Source organism: Thamnophis elegans, chromosome 5 (assembly GCF_009769535.1).
Source record: "Thamnophis elegans isolate rThaEle1 chromosome 5, rThaEle1.pri, whole genome shotgun sequence".
Classification (NCBI taxonomy): Eukaryota; Metazoa; Chordata; class Lepidosauria; order Squamata; family Colubridae; genus Thamnophis; species Thamnophis elegans.
The window spans coordinates 39,305,731-39,325,439 of record NC_045545.1 but is presented as its reverse complement, the minus strand read 5'-3'; the positions used below and the strand labels follow the sequence as shown (position 1 = coordinate 39,325,439).

General features: G+C 41.0%; 1 protein-coding gene across 2 annotated transcripts in view; it reads right to left on the bottom strand.

Annotated features, from left to right (window-relative positions):
- Positions 1–562: 562 nt before the first annotated feature.
- POMGNT1 (protein O-linked mannose N-acetylglucosaminyltransferase 1 (beta 1,2-)) overlaps positions 563–19,709 on the bottom strand; it is an 81,046-nt gene continuing 61,899 nt past the window's right edge. For both annotated transcript variants that reach the window (XR_004255446.1, XM_032217782.1), the window contains one exon: positions 563–662. Coding sequence is in view for 1 of the 2 variants with exons in the window: in XM_032217782.1 (XP_032073673.1) it covers positions 657–662 (6 nt within the window). In the remaining variant the exon portion in view is untranslated. The remainder of the gene's footprint in view (positions 663–19,709) is intronic.

Here is a 19,709-nt window from a genome sequence, read left to right as displayed (position 1 = left end):
GAGGTGACCTTCCATTTCTGTGTGTGGAGTAGTCTTGCTGCCATCAACATATATCAGAACATTAGAGTTCTAAATGTTTTCCCCCAAGTCTTGTTCCATTTAACCCAAAACAAAAATCTCTAGTTTTCTTTCTATATTCACTTTAAGAATTTTCTGTATTAAGATATGAATCCTACTCCAATATTTCTTTGTTTTATCACACATCCACCATAAATGATAAGTCCCTTCTTTACATTTACATTTCCAACATTCATTTGAAGTACCTTTATACATTCTTGACAATTTATCTGGAGTTAAATACCAACAGACATCATCTTATAGTAGAAATTTTTACAAACCTGGATTTAAAATGCAGCCTAGAGGCCGCTGCATGACCCCATGGGAATCTGACAACCAATCAGAATACAAGCTCAAGATCAAAGGCCAGAGAGGGCATAAAACCAGGGACTCAGCATCTCAGTCCTCCCTTCTATTTTTCTCCACCAACATTGAAACATGTGGTCACCTTTTCTGTCCAGGACTCAAGCCATGTGGTCCTGTACACCATTAAAACCATCTTTCCAAGCAGCCTCCATGTCTCCAGTGTCTTTTTCCCCACTTGGAGTCGAACCCAGAAGGACATTTCTTTCAACAATGTCTTATTCTGGGATTGGTTATTAAAGCTGGAAAAAAATTGGAAACAAGAAGAGAGACTTAGTTAAGTGTGGTAAACTATAAAAATATTTAAAAATTGCTAAATTTGAATATGGAGTATGGGATGTATGAAGAACTACTTGAAATGTTAAAAGATGCCCACACAACATTAAAAGGTATTAAAGAACCAGAAAAACCGTTGAAATACATAGAACAGGAAATAGAAGAGGAACTGACAAAGAGGAACACAAATGAAAGGCAAAAAGCTAATATTGTAGGAAAAAAAGCAAACAATAAAAACCAATTAGACAACTTCATTGAGATTTATACAGACATAGAAAGAGCAGAGAGGAAAAAAGGAAATGGTATCCAAAAAAGGAACAATTCAAAAACATAGAGAGAAATAATGGGAAGCAAAAAAGAGAATCCTAGGGAGGATTACTCAAATAATTCATAGAAGAATGATAGAAAAAAATCAGAAGAAAAGATATAATACATATAAAAGGGGAAAGGGGGGGAAAAGGAATTTAAGAGTAAGGGATAGAAGGATAAGAAAACTGATGAAAAATAGAATATCAAAGAGAGTAAGGGATGAGTTAACAGAAAATGGTTAGGTAAGGAGGAAGGGAAAGAAGGGATGTATCAGTAGGAAAATGAAATATGTTAATACTGCTTATGATATATAGTTAAATAAGATGATATTGTTAATTGTGGATAACAAATTAAGTAAAATGTTTGTTATATTAAAATTGAATTTGAGGATATATGCTACCTGTAGAAATTAGAATAACAAATGGAAAATGAAATAATAAATGTGGTATATTTTCTGAAAGGGCGAAAAATGATATTGTTAAGTGTTAAGAAAAAATTAAGTTTAAAATGGAAATACGGGAAGAAAATAATAATGCTGAAATTGGAAATGGTAATGTGATGTAAAACAAATTATGTATATGAGAGAATATAAAAGGGGGAAACCCGAACAACACTTTGTTTGTAAAAGGATTTTAAAATGTGTAACAAAAAATAATTATTTGGAAAAAAAAGAACAGAAAACATGCCCTATTTTGCCATGGTATAAGGAAACAACGCTTAGAGTTATCTTCAGGACTTGGGCTGTTATATAAATTGTTTAAATAATAAATTCAGTTTCACTTAGAATACAAAGACAGAGTGTTTTCTCAACAAATATGAATCGAGATTGGCATTATAGGTGAACAACAGCCTTATTTAAGTCATGTCATCCTGAAAATCCTGCTTGGTAAGCTTTTTTATATGTTTTTTAATAAAAATACATCCAACTATCTAACCAATGAGGTGTCTCCAAACTGAATACAACACTTAACAGTGAAATAAGGAAGTTATATAATATAATTTTCTGGAATCAGAATTGTAATATCTATAGAGCGTGTGGTTTAGCTTTTAAAAGTAAAATGTATTGCCTAACATTTGGAAATACTGTGTGGTAAATCCTCATATTGTCAGGCTCTAATTCCTTAGATATGATCCTTCTTCAATCAAGCTTCACAGGTATTATTTCTACCACATTCGCAACTACTGAGTAATCATTAAAAACAGAAGAACACAGAAGTACTATAAAATTTCTGGAGTACATTTCCTAGAATTTCTAAAAGTGAGTGGAGCATAGAAGTCCCCTTATCATAGAAACATAAAAACACAGAAAACTGACAGCAGTAAAAGACCTAGTGGTTCATCCAGTCTGCCTCTGAGCAAGCATTCATGCTTAGTTTTATGAGCAAACACTCTTTGAGTATCTTGAATGCTGATGGGGAAAGGTTCAGCTAGGGACAGCTTATGAAAAGGAATATACAACTGCCAGTTTTAGTTCTACTTTTACAAATTTAGAGCAGCTCCTCAGATTAGATTAGATTAGAGATTAACAGAGTTGAAAGGGAACTGGTAGGTCATCTAGTCAAAGCAGATCCTACACCATTTTTGATAGATGGCATCCAGTATCTTCTTGAAAGCATCCAGTGATGAAACTCCCACAATTTCTGAAGGCAACCTCTGTTCCATTAGTTGATTGCTCTCATTGTCATTTTCAGTTTCCATCCATTATTCCTTGTCTAGCCTTCAGGTGCCTTGGAAAATAGCTTGACCCCTTCCTCTCTGTGGCAGCCCCTCAAATATTGGAAGACTGCTATCATGTCTTCCCTAGTCCTTCTCTTCACTAGACTAGTCATGCCCAGGTCCTGCAACTGTTCATCGTATGTTTGAGCCTCCAGTCCTCTGACCTTCTTGGTTGCTCTTCTCTGCACTCTTTCTAGAGTCTCAACATCGTTCATTCTGATAACCATGGAATTATCATATTAACTGTAGGAAACGTTTGCTGCTATCATTGGGCTTAGCAGCATTATTGAAACGTAAAGTTAACCTATTTGGCTTTTGCCAAGAACATAGTCCCTATAATGGACCAATTACTAAGGCTGACTAAAGCCAGTATAAAATGCTCTAGCATGAAAACAGCAGAAGCATATTCCAGATCACAGGGAGGAAGAATCTTCAGAAGATGGTTGTCTGTAGGGCTTCAATTGGTCTGCTTTAGGATTGCTCTTCCCATTGTCCCTGCATCTCCGATTCTGCCTCTCCATGGCTGGTCTTGCTATGGGTAAATACAACCTCTTTTTCCCCCCTTTATTATAGTTTGGTAGGGGAATGTAGATTGATGGAAGACCAGCCATTGTTCTATCAGGAGGTTGATGTTTCCATCAATACTGAAATCATTTTTATCCCCCAGGACTCACCTGAATTTGCAAATAATATTCTCTGTAGGCTTCTCAGTTGTTTAGAATTTTGGGAAGTGTAAGCTATATGTTATTTTTTCCCAGTGAAATTCCAGATGCTTGCTTGACCCTTCGATTCCCAGAAAAGAAATTCTCCTTACTGGGTAGTAATGTTTTCTTTAAAATAAGGTAGTGGAGTTGGCTGGTATGGAGATCATTTTCCCCTCGAGGAATGCTTTTTGGAGAACTAGTTGTTTTTGGAAAATAACCTCGGTTACTTAACTACTGCTCTTGTAGCTAAGAGCAGTGGTATCTCTTTCAACATGTTTTCCCTCCATCCCAGGAACAGGAAGAAAGCACATTACCACAGACATGAGGTTGAGCTCACTGTAACAGTTTCATTCAGCTCACCCATTGTAATGATTCACACATTGTACTAAGATACAATATAATCTAGGTGGTTTAGCAGTTCCCATAAACACAGCCAATAAACTGCTTAAACACACAATGAGCTTGAATGTTCTGTGGATGAGACATTAGCAAGTAAAAGTGGCCAGTCAAATGTGCTGTAATAGACATATTCCTATCAGGATGCATTGGATTGTTTATCTTTCTATAACACCAGCTGGGGGCCAGATAGGGTTCACAAGAGACAGTAGGAGGAATTCCTGTTAAAGGGGGAATTGCACCTAAACAACATTGCCAGCTAGCATGTGATCAGACTCCAAATATGAGATAGTGAAATTGTTATTTTAATTAAAAGAACTTGCCTGCTATAGGCAGACCATAAAAGTTTAGAGGTCATTAAGAGAGCCACTTTTAGGACGTCAGCTTGATTTTGCAACAGGAAGTACATCAACTGTTACTAAAATTAATCAATTGGACCAAGCACGTCAGGTATTGTGAAATACAATTTATGTGTAGAAGGTAATATAATCCAAAGGCAAGTCAACTTCCTGGTTGGCTATATCTACTTATGCTTGCATTTTTTTAAAAAAGCTTTGTTTCTCCATGAACCTTGGAGACCAGAAATTCTCAAGGCTAGATGAAGCAGAGTACAAGGCTATTGATGATTCACAAGTTGTTCAGGCAATGGATCATGCATGGCCTAGTTTATTCAGGTTTGCAAGCAACACTTTCCAAGAGCTGAGATTCCTTTGTGAACAATAGTCCTCATTACCAGAGGTGTATTTTTATTTTCCTAGTGTGCTTCCCTGAAAATAAGATAGGGTTTTATTTTCTTTTGACCCCTGAAATAAGTGCTTGGTCTTATTTTCAGGGAAGTCTTATTATTTTTGAGGTGCAAGAGGAGGCGAGCGTGGTCACCCCATGGCTGCTGCTGTGATGCAATATTTTTGGGGAGGGCTTATTTTCGGAAGATGGCTTATTTTCACACATGCACTCAAAAGCCTGATTGGGCTTATTATCTGGGGAGGTCTTATTTTTGGGGAACTAGGGTACCATGCACACCATATCAAGAATCATTACAAGTATGAAAGCAAGATAGAAAATAATAAAGTTTTGAAGATAACTAATAACTTACTGCATCCAGATGTTACTGGATTTTCAGAATATCTGCTCTTCTCATTAAATTGTGATAAACTCATTGTGAAGTTTCCAAGAGCTGACCTAATTAATTTACGAGCCTCTAGACAAAGTTCAAAAAAACCCCATTCATTTATTAGGACTAACATTTTGGCACGGACTTCTGTGGAGCTGAAACGAAATCCCACTTAATGGCGTCTGAACTTTACTTTTCACCCAAGATGCCTCTGACTTGATTAAGTATTGGAGTTGTCTCCTGTGCCATCTTGAATCAAGGACATGTTGAACTTCATAATGGGTTTGGCCCCCTATGACCATAGGGCCTGGGGGCTCCCAGGGTAGTGGTCTCAGAGTGATCCAATCACGGGTTTTAAGAGGCTACTATGAAATGTTGGGTGTACCTTCCCCAACAATCGAGGCAGTTTCAATTGCACTGTGACTGGGTTGATGATCTTTACTATGGGGAATGGTCCCATAAACTTTGGCCCCTGTTTCTTGCTAGGCAGTTTTAATCTCAAATATTTTGTGGAGAGGTAAACCTTCTCTCCCACCCAGAATGGCTGTTGTGGAGCCCGGTGTTTATCTGCTTGTTTCTTATAGGTTTTTGCCGCTTTAGCCAGTGCCTTTTTGACATTTTCCCAGGTCGCTTTCAGCATCGACATCAAATCAGCCAAGCTGACTGAGGAGGGGGGATCCCTTGGATACTCAGGCATTGGGACAAAGGTCATACCGCTCACTATTTTGAATGGCATGAGTCCTGTGCTACTGTGAACAGCATTATTGTACGCCAACTCAGAAAAATCTAAAAGGTCTGCCCAATTGGACTGCTGATAGTTCACATAGCACCTCAGCTACTGCTCCACCATGGCGTTCAGTCTCTCTGCTGCCCCATTGGTGCTCGGATGAAAAGCTGAACTAAGACCCTGAGATGATCCAATGGACCACAAGAACTCCCTCCAGAACTTAGCCATAAACTGGACCCCTCTGTCTGAGATAATTCTTCGAGGTACTCCATGCAGTTGGTAGATATGCTTCACGAACAGTTTAGCCAGCTTGTGAGCCGAGGGTAGTCCACTACAGGGTATGAAGTGTGCCTGTTTGGAGAACAGATCTATTACAGTCCAAATCACTGTGTTTTCCCCAGTTTTTGGCAACTCTACTATAAAGTCCATTGCGATCTCCTCCCATGGCCTCGTTGGCTCTGCTACTGTTTGCAGTAGTCCGGGAGGTTTTCCTGGTCATCTCTTCATTGTGGCGCAGATGGTACAACTTTTCACGTAACTATCTACATCTCTACAACTAAATCCCACTTAATGGCGTCTGAACTTTACCCCTGTGTCCCCTCCCCTCTGCCTGAAGTCATCAATCACATTCTCCAACAGGACGTTACGGCAGTGTCCTGGACATGCGCATTCACATCCCAGTTACAGAAATATGAGACTTTTTACTCTGGCCAAAAGTATGCATGGCATTTTCCCCCCTTCTCAAGTTGATAGTAGTCATGGAAACGCTTTAGACATTGACACTCATTTCATCCTGGGTTTAATGATAAAATCTTCAAAAAGTCTCTTTCAGAACAGATTATAACATATACCAAATTGTACTTCCAACATCCAAAGATCCTTCAATTTGTCTACTCTAATAATGTCCTGTATCATAATTATATTTGTTCTGGCCTTAAGAGGCAGGTCAGCAGGTCTGTGTATGTGTGTTTGTGTGAAAAAAGGTTACTAGATTCTGCTCTAAGCCATAGTCACATTATGGCTTAGGTGCAAGAGGATATACATGATCAATTAATTCATAAAACATATTTGGTATATGTTACAATCTGTTCTGAGAGAGACTTTTTGAAGACTTTATCATTTGAACCCAGGATAAAATGAACTCACCACAATTTAATGGGAACAGTATGTGTTCTCACAAGGAAATACTATTTTACAAGCCAAAATAAACTTTTTAAAATGTTTAAAGATAATGTTTTTGTTCAATAGTTCCCTGATAAGAAGTTTAAAATAGCCAAGGCATTATGACCATGCATTTATATATCTTTTACTTCAAGTTCCGTAATGATTCAAAGTACCAAATGAGAATACCCGAAAAATTTCCATATTTTAATGACTCACCTCAATTTCGCTGTAAGTGAAGATTATGATTAAGAAATCATATTTACAGTGTTCTCCACTGGCATCCTCTAGTTGAGTTAGACCATCATGCCCATCTCAGATATCTGAAGGCAGTGGGATTTTCAGGAGGGACAAGGAAAATCAGGCTGAAGAAAATGGTGTTGGGGTATTGTGATATAAGCCACAGCTTTTTTAAAATCATGATGTTTCCCACATGCACCAAATGGACTCTGCTTTCCTTAGGCTGATGAAAGCAGTGGGAGCCTGTAGATCAGGGGTGGGTTTCAGGCGGTTCGCGGCGGTCCCCGCGAACCAGTTGGTCGGCGAACCTGGAAGTAAGTAACTTCCGGGAACGCTGAAGGGTCCACCCGCCCACCCGCGTTTCTTACCCGGTTTTGACGAGTTCTGCCCTTTCACGCATGCGCAGAACGCATACAGCGCCTGCGCGATCCTCCAGGAGCAGCTGGAGCATCGCACAGATGCTAGTACGCATGCGTGCACTGCGCGCATGCACGAGGACGCCGCCGGCCCCGTTCCAACCGAACCGGTTGGAACGGGGCGAGAAACCCACCCCTGCTGTAGATGCTGCTGTTTGGAGGCTACCAGGTAGGTCTACTTAATGTGATCTGCAAACATCTTGATGACCACAAGATGGCAGCAGGAAATAGGGAGAAATCAATATGCTGTTCCATCTTGTGGTCATACAGATATTTCCTGACCTGATACAATAGGCCTAGAAAATGTAGGCAGAACATCTTAAATCTTTTTATTGCTTTCATTCTTTAAATGCCAGGAGAGACTAGTAACTCTAGCGGATACTAATATCCATTGCACTAATCCAAACCACTCAGAAGTACAGTGTGTTACCTCCTGCTTCACTGCTTTTGAAACAGCATAGATTAAGAGATCCTTTAAGAAAAAGATTGTCTTGTAAAGAAGGACATGCGTAAATCATGGCACTCCAGCCATGACAGCACAGCCCCATTTCTGTTTATTCTAGCCTCCCCCCCTTGGTTAATGAAGTTTATACAAAAAAAAAAACACCTTGAGAAAACTAACGTAATTAATACACCCTAACATGCCTGCTAGTTCAATTCTTTCTTTTTTCTCCAACTGAGTCCCTGGTTCAGCAAAGCTGCTAAGCCAGAGCTTGCAACCTGTGAGTCAAGAGTCAAAAGAGGAGGGTTGGGCCAAAAAGGCAAACACAACCTGCACAATCATTTCTCATCTTCTTCAACTACTCCGAAATATTATGCATTCAAGACAAACATTACTTTGGAAGGCCAGATACAGTGGTGGGTTGCTAGCCGGTTTACTACTGGTTTGCTCGTGCTCGTGCTTGCTCATGCTCAATGCTTCTGCAAATTTGCTGAAGCGTCCGGGCAGGTGAGCGCAGCCTCCCACTGCCACAATTACCAGTTTGGCTGAATCAGGTCGAACCAGGAGCAACCCACCTCTGCCCAGATACCTACTATTCCTATACGACCATGGTGAGAAATTGAGAGCTGGTAATCTGTACAAGGGTCTCTAATAAGTGGAGCCTCTGAGGCATGCTGGCAGGCCTATGTGCAACAGTTCATAAAGCTTCTGCATTGACATGAGTGCAGGCATGAGCTACAGCAAGAGGAAGTTTGGAAACAAATGATGTATGATCAGATAATATATTTAAGTGCATCAATTGCTTCATTTTAATATTACTTCATTTCAGTGATGTGTTTCCAATTTTTTATTACCAGTTCGCTCGTGCATGACACTTCTGTGCATGCGCAGAAGTGTCCAGGTGGGTGGGTAGAGCCTCCCACCGCTGCCACTACCAGTTCACCCGATCGAGGCCGAACCAACAGAAACCCACCTCTGCTTCATTTGTAAAAAAAAAAGATCTATTATAACATTAGAAAAGTCAACACTTCTGTATACTTGATACTTGCCCCTATTCTCGGTAAAGTAACTATGTTTATTTCATGTATGAAAGTTAGTTCCAATGTAAAAATGTATACATGTAAGATTAAAAAGTCATCTATTGTGTGAAGCCATAATGAAGGTTTCTCAGGTATCATCCCAACTATAAAGGTTTGTGAATAATAGTTTATGGTTTAGTTAGTACATTATTCATGGCTTATGCAGCAGGCTATGATTTAGCAAATCAGTACGATATACCGTGTTTCTCCAAAAACATGCCACATTTTTCTGGTGGGCAAAAATATAAGTCCTCCCCCGCAAATAAGCCTACTGGACAACCACCCACCTCCGGCCAGGCAGAGCGCCACTCACCAAGCTAGCGGTATCCCGAAGGTGCCAAGCCGTGGGAACTGGGGGAGGCAAAGGTGATTGCGTTGCTTGGTGCCTTCGGGATACTGCTAGGTTGGTGAGCAGTGCTGTGCCCAGCTGAAGAGAGGGTTGCCAGGTGGCTGCACTTTTGCGAGCGGGCTCCCAGCCTCAGGTGTGAACTATTGTGTTGCACTGTTGCAGCAGCGCAACAAAACAGCCATGAAGCGACCATGCTCAGGAGCAGCCACCTGGCAACCCCCCTTTCCAGCCAGGCACAGCACCATTTACTGACCTAGGGGTATTGCCAAGCCGTGTGAGCACCTGTTCGCCACTGCCCGGCTACCGTGGCTTGGCACCTTCAAAATGCCAGTGAATGGTGCCCTGCATGGCTGCAGAGGGGGTTGCACGAGCGGCTGTTCCACTCTCACTCACGCGCCTCCCAGCCTCACAATGCCCTGGCCCAGCTCTCCCTGCAGAGCCAGGGCACTTCCGCTGCAGCTGCCACCGCCATCCCAGCATGGCTTTTTTGCTAGCTTCCAAACCAAGTCTTCCCGCAGTGGCCACTCTGGGCGTATGCTCTATGGTTGTGGGCCAACTGCCGGCAGAATGTATAACCATAGAGCGTACGCCCAGAGCGGCCACTGCTGGAAGACACAGTTTGGAAGCCGCCAAAAAAGCTATGCTGGGATGGCAGCGGAGGTGCCATGAACAGCCGCTCATGCAACCCCCCCCTCTCCAGCCGTGCAGAACGCCATTCACTGGCATTTTAAAGGCACCAAGCCACAGGAGCCGGGCGGTGGCGAACAGGTGCTCACGCGGCTTGGCAATACCCCTAGATCAGTGAATGGCGCTGTGCCCGGCTGGAAAGGGGATTTGCTGGGTGGCTGCTCGTGAGTGTGCTTCATGGCTGTTGTGTGTTGTGCTGCTGCAACAGCACAACACAGCCATTCTCTCATGAGGCTGTGCCCGGCTGCTCGGGAGTCTGCTCACAAGAGAGCAGCTGCCCAGCAACGCCAAAACAATAAAACTTCCCCATAGTAAGGCCCAAGCCATATTTTGTAGGTAAAAAGAAAATAAGACCCTGTCTTATTTTCAGGAAACACGGTAGCTTTCTTATGCAAGCACACCATTAATAATTTTCCATTAAAGTGATTGCAGTGAAATGGGTTCATTTTGTCTTTGTCACTAAATGATCATTATTCATTTACTAAATAGTTGACAGCCTTGTACTTTTTGGACTTCTTAAATAACTTTTGGCAGATCACTCTGTTCTGTCTCAGTTATAATTCTGTAAAAGAGCAATATTTGACAAGTTTTCACTTTGATTACTGATTTTATAACTTGTACTACGGTTTTATTTCCTATTTTATTCCAGTTTTGAAGTCATTGATGACGCTTTTTTAATGAAAATTTTAAAAAACAACTTTTACAAATATTTACTTCCCTCCGCCCACCCTCCCCCCAAACCCCCCTAACCTCCCCCCCCGACTTCCCAGAACCAATACAAGGTATAAATCTTTAGCAAAAATATTCTGCAATAAGCTTAAAAAGAAAAAAAATAATAACATCTTTCACTTGAGCTTTAACTCCTCCTTGCTAGACTAACTCTAAACAATTTATATCATTCCTGGTTTCTTAGTCATAAACTACCGTATATACTCGAGTATAAGCCGACCCGAATATAAGCCGAGGCACCTAATTTTACCCCAAAAAGCTGGAAAAGTTATTGACTCGAGTATAAGCCTAGGGTGGGAAATGCAGCAGCTACCGGTAAATTTCAAAAATAAAAATAGATACCAATAATGTTTTTGAATATTTATTTCCTCCCCTGGAGTGGGGAGGGAATGTGGCTTTCATAGTATCCTTCCCCTGGAGTGGGGAGGAATTGGGGATTTTGCAGTATCCTACCCCTGTAGTGGGGAGGGAATGTGGCTTTCATAGTATCCTATCCCTGGAGTGGGGAGGATTTGGGGGATTTCATAGTATCCTTCCCCTGGAGTGGGGAGGAAATGTGGATTTCATAGTATCCTTCCCCTGGAGTGGGGAGGATTTGGGGGATTTCATAGTATCCTTCCCCTGGAGTGGGGAGGATTTGGGGGATTTCATAGTATCCTACCCCTGGAGTGGGGAGGATTTGGGGGATTTCATAGTATTCTTCCCCTGGAGTGGGGAGGATTTGGGGGATTTCATAGTATCCTTCCCCTGGAGTGGGGAGGATTTGGGGGATTTCATAGTATCCTTCCCCTGGAGTGGGGAGGATTTGGGGGATTTCATAGTATCCTTCCCCTGGAGTGGGGAGGATTTGGGGGATTTCATAGTATCCTTCCCCTGGAGTGGGGAGGATTTGGGGGATTTCATAGTATCCTACCCCTGGAGTGGGGAGGATTTGGGGGATTTCATAGTATCCTTCCCCTGGAGTGGGGAGGAAATGTGGATTTCATAGTATCCTTCCCCTGGAGTGGGGAGGATTTGGGGGATTTCATAGTATCCTACCCCTGTAGTGGGGAGGGAATGTGGATTTCATAGTATCCTACCCCTGGAGTGGGGAGGATTTGGGGGATTTCATAGTATCCTTCCCCTGGAGTGGGGAGGATTTGGGGGATTTCATAGTATCCTACCCATGGAGTGGGGAGGATTTGGGGGATTTCATAGTATCCTACCCCTGGAGTGGGGAGGATTTGGGGGATTTCATAGTATCCTACCCCTGGAGTGGGGAGGATTTGGGGGATTTCATAGTATCCTTCCCCTGGAGTGGGGAGGATTTGGGGGATTTCATAGTATACTAAGTCAGAAATAACATTGCTGCGTAGCCAGGAGTGTGTCTCAGTCACTTAAACCTCATACATAAATCATTGTACGAGGCGCTCGACGGCGCCTCTTACCTGCCGCGGGTCCCACCAGGACTGGCCAGAGGCACAGCAAGCTCCGGAACCAGAGCGGGAGCCTCCGCCGCATGGCTCAGCTCCGCCAGGGATGCATCCGGCAAGGGGAAAGCGGGGTCCCCTCTCGCGCAGCGGGTGGAGGGCGCGGGGCGGCGGCAGGGCTGGGCTGCCTCCGGGTCCTGCCTCCCGGAGCCCTGGGGTGGCCGCGGGAGTCCGTGGGCGGCGGGGCTCGCTCGGCTTCCAGCAGGGAGGAGAAGGGGGGCTTCCCGGAGCCGCGCGCTCGGCAAGCTCGCCGCTCAACTCAGCGCCAGCGCGCCTTCATCTCCGAGTGCCCAGCGGAAGAGCCAAGCCGCTCGCCTCGGAGCCGCTGGAGCTGGGACGCCGCCTCCGCCGCGGAATTTGCTCCAACTCAGCCGCTCCGGCCCATTGTCAGCCGGCTGGTCCCTGCCTTCCCTCCCCTCCTCTCTCTAGCTTAAAGAGACACCGACTTGCCTCGGCTGGAGGCCGGGCACGGGGAGGAGTTGGCGCCAGCCCGGGGAGGGGGCTGCGAGCGGGCGGGCGGGGGGACGGGAGGTAAAAGGCTGGATGGGTTTGGTTGCCAAACCGAGGCGGCTCGCTTGGGGCTCTTCCCTCTCTCCCCACGGGTGGGCAGCGGCCGGAGTTCCCACAAATGCCGCTCCCCGCATTTTTCTGGACGGGGTCTCGCAGGAAGGAATCCCCTCCTCCTCCAACAGGCAACAGCACTGCCGGATCCAGTTGTAGACTCGAGTATAAGCCGAGCCGGCTTTTTTCAGCCCAAAAAGTGGGCTGAAAAACTCGGCTTATACTCGAGTATATACGGTATCTGAAATTTCTTAGTCCTGTATTTATTTTGAGTATAATCAATCCATCTTTTCCACTCCAGTTTATCTCTCTCGGTTGGATGATGCAGATATTTTAGCCATCTCAGCTAAGTTTGTTACTTTCAATGCCCATTCTTGAATAGTAGGCAAACCTTCCTTCTTCCAGTATTGCGCCACCAACAGTCTAGCTGCGGTTATTAAATGCAAAATCAGGTTAATCTCTACAACTGTACAATCAGTAATTATACCTAACAAAAATAACTTGAGGGGTAAACTTTATCCTTTTTTTAAGAACATTTTGAATAATCCACCATATTTTTATCCAAAATGCTTTAACCTTTTTGCAAGTCCACCATATATGAAAGTAAGTAGCATCAGCACAATCACATCTCCAGCATTTAGGTTGTAAATTCAGATACATAGAAGCCAGTTTTTTAGGATCTAAATGCCATCTATAAAACATCTTATAAAAGTTTTCTCTCAAATGTTGGGCTTGTGTAAATTTTACATTTCTTACCCAAATCTTTTCCCATGTATCCAACATTATTGGTTCTTCAAAATTTTGAGCCCATTTTATCATACAGTCTTTTAACTAGTTCTGTTTCTGAATCCATTTCTATTAACACATTATATAATCTCTTTATATGCATTGGACTTTGATCTCTAATTTGTTTGAGTAAATTATCCTCGACTTGCATAAAGCCGATTTTTTTATCTATTTTCCATCTGGCCTGTAACTGCCCATACTGAAACCATGCTTGAATTGCCTTTTCTTCTTTTAGTACATTCAAAGGTTTTAACTGTAATACACCTTTTTCTAAGGTAAGAAGCTGTCTGTATGTAATTACATCCTGTTCTTGTACTATGTTTATATTTTCTATTGCGTGTCTAGGAATTGCCCACATGGGTATCTTATCACATAATTTGTATTGATATTTTTTCCAGACCCGCAGTAGAGCATTCCTTAAAATATGACTTTTAAAGTTCTTATATACCTTTTTGTTATATAGCAAATAAGCATGCCATCCATATACCAAATCATACCCTTCGATATTAAGTATTCTGTCATCTGTTAAATTAATCCAATCACTAATTACCAATAAAACTACTGCTTCATAATAAAGTTTCAAATTGGGTAATTTCAAGCCTCCTCTCTCACGCACATCCTGCATTATTTTTAGTTTTATTCTCAGCTTCTTTCCTGCCCATACAAATTTATTAATGCCCTTCTGCCATTCTAGCAAATTCACATCTTTTTTAAGTATTGGTATCATTTGAAAAAGAAATAAAAATTTAGGTAGAATATTCATTTTCACAGCTGCTATTCTTCCCAGCAAAGATAATTGTAATTTCGCCCAATTTTTCATCTCTGTCTGAATGCTATGTCATAGAGGTTCATAATTATATTTATATAGCTTCCCATTTGAGGTTGAGATGTAAACTCCTAGATATTTGACCTTTTTAACTATTTCACATCCTGTCATTCCTTCTAATTCTTCCCTTTGTTTAGTGTTCATATTTGTAACTGGCATCTTTGTTTTCCCTAAATTTATTTTAAATCCTGATACTTGGCCATATTGATTAATCATATTCATTAAAACCTTACTAGATTCCTGTGGTTGGGTTAATGTTATAACCAAGTCATCCGCAAAAGCATGTACTCTATATTCTTGCTGCCTAATCTTGATTCCCTGTAAATCATCTGAGCCCCGTATTTTATTCAACAATAGTTCCAAAGTTATGATAAACAATAATGGGGATAAGGGACAACCCTGCCTTGTACCTTTCTCAATTTTAAATGAGTCTGTTAAACTTTCATTAACTATGATTTGAGCTGTTTGTTCCTGATATATTGCTTTAATTGATTGTAAAAAGTGCTCTCCTATTTGCATTTTTTGCAATATTTTCAGTAAAAATTGCCAATTCACTCGATCAAAGGCTTTCTCAGCATCTAAAAATATAAGCGCAGCAGGGATTTGGTTATTCTTTCCCAAATATTCCAATGTGTTAACAATTAGTTTTACATTACTTCTCATTTGTCTCCCTTGAATAAAACCTGTTTGATCATTATGAATCAATTGCTGAATAACCAACATTAACCTATTCGCTAGTATTTTAGTAAAATTTTTATAATCTATATTGAGTAATGATATAGGTCTATAATTTTTTGGTTGAGTAAGATCTTGATCTTCTTTTGGTATGAAGGATATGAAAGCTGTCTTCCAAGATGGGGGTACCCTCCCTTCCGTTTGGATCTTATTGAATAATTCCTTGAGAGGTTCTACCATTTCTAATTGTAAATTTTTGTAATAAGCTGATGCCAGGCCATCTGTATCTGGTGCTTTCCCTACCTTTAGCTGTTCGATTACCTGGAAAATTTCCTCCAAAGTTATTGGTTGGTTCAATCTCTCCCTCTGCTCGTCTTTGACTATAGGTATTTTTTCTTTATCCACGTATCTATCTATATCTAAACTTTGTATTTTATCATTCATATACAATCCTGTAAAAAATTCATGAAAGGCCTTTTGGATCTCATCCTGTTGATGCACTTCCTTCCCTTTATAATGTAATTTTGATATATTATGAGATTTCTGTTTTTTCCTAATCAAATATGCTAACCATCTACCAATTTATTTGCATTACATAAAGTGTTATGTTTTGCATATAGCAAATTAGTAGCTACCTGGTCTGACATCAGCATATTAAATTGCTCTCTTAATAAGGTTATTGCTTCTTTAATCTTTTAATCTCCTGGTTTTAGATTTAACTCCTGCTCTCTCTTCCTAATTTCTTCTTCAAGTTCAATTCTCTTTTCCCCCTGTTTACGTCTATGTAGTCTATTTAAATTTATCAGAACTCCTCTCATATACGCTTTACTTGTGTCCCAGACCATTTCCATAGATGTACTCTTATTCATATTAAAAACAAAGTATTCTCTTAACAACTTTTTACATTCATTAATATTTTTCTCATATCTAAATAAATTTTCATTCAATCTCCAAGTCCTTGTTGCTTTTATCCCATTTCCCAACTCCATCCAAACTGGATTATGATCTGATAAGACTCTGGAACATATCTTCGTCTTCTTTACCCTAGAAAGCAAATCATTGGTTGTTAGTATGAAATCAATCCCAGAAAAGGATTGGTGTCTTATCAGAAAAAATATGAAGTCATATTCTTCTGCATTTCTTTCTCGCCAGATATCTCTCAATTCAAAATCATCTATCATGTCGAAAAAGGACTTAGGTAGTTTGGCTCGCATTTGGATATTTTGCCGAAAAGCCTGCTTATCTTTCTTGGTATCCATAATGCCATTCCAGTCGCCCAGTAATATGCAGGATCTATAGTCCCAATGTACTAACTTAGCATGAAGCATTTTATAAAATTTATCTTGTTGATTGGGAGTATATATTCCCAATAGAAGTATCCTTTTCCCTTCTAGTGCCAGATATATTGAAATATATCTTCCTTGGGAGTCTGCTTCAATTAACTCAGCTTTCATGTCCTTTCTTAAGTAGATAACTATACCATTTTTCTTCTCCAGAGCAGAAGCTATAAAGTGTTGTCCAAGTCTTGCATTAATCAAGTATTTCTGGTCAGTTAATCTAATATGAGTCTATTGCAGGCAAATTATGTCATTCTTGAATTGTTTCAGATAATGATTTATTTTCTTCCTTTTCTGTGGGGAATTTAAACCATTAACATTCCAGGTTAGGAACTTAGTTGTCATCTTTAGCTCCCTGAAGCTTTTTAAGAGCCATCTGGAAATCCTGAAGTTTGATTTTCGGCCTGGCTCCACCCACTGCTTCTAAACTAAGACCTATGGCTTCTTGAATGGTGAAGCATGTGTTTGTTGTGAGGCTTGTTGCTTTTTTAATTCTTGTTCCATTCACCTGGTGATCACGCGGGTTTGTCTTTGTTCCTTGGCTCCTTGTAACTCTGAGAGAGGAAGTTGATCCAACCTTGTTGATCCTTCAATAGCTTGCTGTCTATCCTGTCCTTCTTGTTCTCTTTCTCTGGATCCAGGAGGGGGGGATGTCCAGCCTTCAATATATTATTGTAAAAATCTCAACCCTTCCATACGGAGTTAAGACGGTATCTTTGCCCCTGATAGGTGAGTGCAAGTCCAGCTGGCACCTCCCATCTGAACTGTAGCTGACGATTTTTGAGCTCATCAACTAAAAAGGCATAGTCTTTTCTCGATCTCAACATTTTAGGTGGTATTTCCTTCAAAACAGTCACCTGACCCCCAATTTGAAGCTTAGTTTTGTAAGACTCTTGCAATATCGTATTCCTCATGTCTCTTGTAGCAAAGTACACCACAATGTCTCTTGGTAGTTGCTTTTGTCTGGCAAGCCAGGAGTTGACACGATAAATCTTTTCAATTTGCCATTCAAAATTCCCTCCTGGCCTTCCCATCAATTGATCAAAGGCTTCTGAGAAAATCTGCTTCAAATTTTCTTGATTTTTCTCTTGGAGGCCTCTTATCCTTAAAGCAAATTCCATCTGTCTATACTGGAACATTATAATTTCATTTTCTGCATCGCCAACCTTTTGTTGAACCACATCCATTTTCGTTACCAGATTAATATTAGAATCACTAAGATCTTCTAATCTGTCTTCCCGAGATGTAGCCAGATAGGCAGTTAAAAGCCACCAGAATATCGTCTCTAATTTCCTGGTTCTGGGTCATAAGCTCTTCTGATAGCTCTTTATGAGCAGCAGATATCTCTTCCTTAATTTTAATTTCCATTGCAGCTGCATGATTTTTTAAGGCTTCGGCTAATTCTTTCTGCAAAATTTCTCGGGGTCAGGGGCTCTCCTACAGAAGTGTGTGGGGGAGTAGTGACTGTAATTTAGTGCTAGGAGCAGGCAAACTTCCTGCACTTTTTGATGCATTTGGGGGGGGGGGACTTTTGCTACTTAGAAGCCATTCCAGGTTTAATCTTCTCTACCCAATTAGTAAACCCAGGCAAGCTGATTATCCAGCAATTACTATTTAGATTGGTAATAAATCACTTCTTGATCTTTAAATGTTCTGAGCTCCGTAAAAATGTTGTGTGGCTCCCACTCCCGTCCCAGATTTATGCTCTGGGAGGGTTAGTTGGAGCGCTGCCCAAACATAGTTTTCTCACCTTCTTCTTCTAAGACCGAAGAAGAGGTAATCAAACTGCCAAACAGATGATGGATGCTGTTTAGACAGTTTAACGCAGCCAAGATTCCGGAGCTGTTAAAAACAACAACCCCCTCAGGCCCCGCCCAACCGGATGATGCTTTTGAGAGGTACATAGTTTTGCTGTTATAGAAACAAGTCAATTAAGTTTCAACTATGTTCAGATTGAATACGTAATTGAACTTTAAATTAAGTTCAGATACAATATTAAAAAGATCTGAGAGGTTTTTGAATTTGACTTGCGAATTGCAGAAACTTTCACAAAATATTCCCATTAAATCTCTTGAAAGCCCTAATAAACTTTATTTATAAAAACAGAAAAACCATCTCACTTGTATTAAGAATCCACATAAGGCTTATTGGGTGCATTGGGTTTATTATTAAACAAGGAAAAGTTACTAATTAAAAGAGCAGGGCTGAAAACTGCAAGGACAACAGACGCAATAGTACTTAAAAAAACCCAACTCTCACTAGATCCAGATGAATTCAGTTGATGCCCAGCAATAAAGTTGTGATTCAGAGAATAGGCATGGAGGATTTATATTAACAAAATCTAAACTTGGTAACTTGAATAAATTCTGCATGCTTTCAATTCTTGATTAGGAAGAACTGGATATTATTCTCCTTTCCTCTTGCATAGGCAAGCCAGCTCTACTTCCTTAAAGGACCAGGAGGAGAGGTCAAAAGAGGCAAGATATGAAGGTGTGGTCAATATCTTTTTGTATCTATGAATAGGGTAGTGTTTAGATCATGATGCTGTGTTACAGATACCATAATAAATGAAAATGCTGATTGTTTATTTTGGAATATTTCTTCCGTTCAAACATATCTGATTCTTGAGACTGCCTGGACATGTTCCTGCAGTTTTCTTTAAAAAAAAATTCTCAGAAGTAGTTTGCCATTGCCACCTTCCAAGGAAGAAGAGTGAATGACTGGCTCTAGCTCCGTGCCCAAGACCTGTCTGGAACTCATAGACTCCCAGTTTCTAGTCTAATCTTAATTGCTATACCAAACAAGATCTCATAATTTGGATTTAGCATAGTACATTGATGCTGGTCACTGAATCCAGGCAACTATGGCTTATTTAACAAAATATGGTTAAGATGATGCCTTTATCTCTATGGGAACAGTCATTATTTGACTATTGCCATATAATTTTTATTCGTATATTGCCAGTTAAGATTAGGGATGTCAGTTATGAATCAATACTTGTCAGGTTTACTCAGTTCCTCCTTTTATGTATACTTGCAAGTTATTTATTGAACTTAATAACTTAATATTAAAATGTATTTGTTTTGCTTCCACGTTTCTCCACACAGCTATTTTTTGGGGGGGTTGAATGACATGGTTTTAGCCAGTGACGTGCGGTGAGCTTCATGGCCGGTGAGGCAAGCGCGAAAGCCCCACTAAAATCCCAGCGCCGCATCTGCCATAGAGCGGGACCAGGACCCGCTCTATGGCAGACGTGGCACCGGGACTTTAAAGCCCTGCCGCCGGGGCCC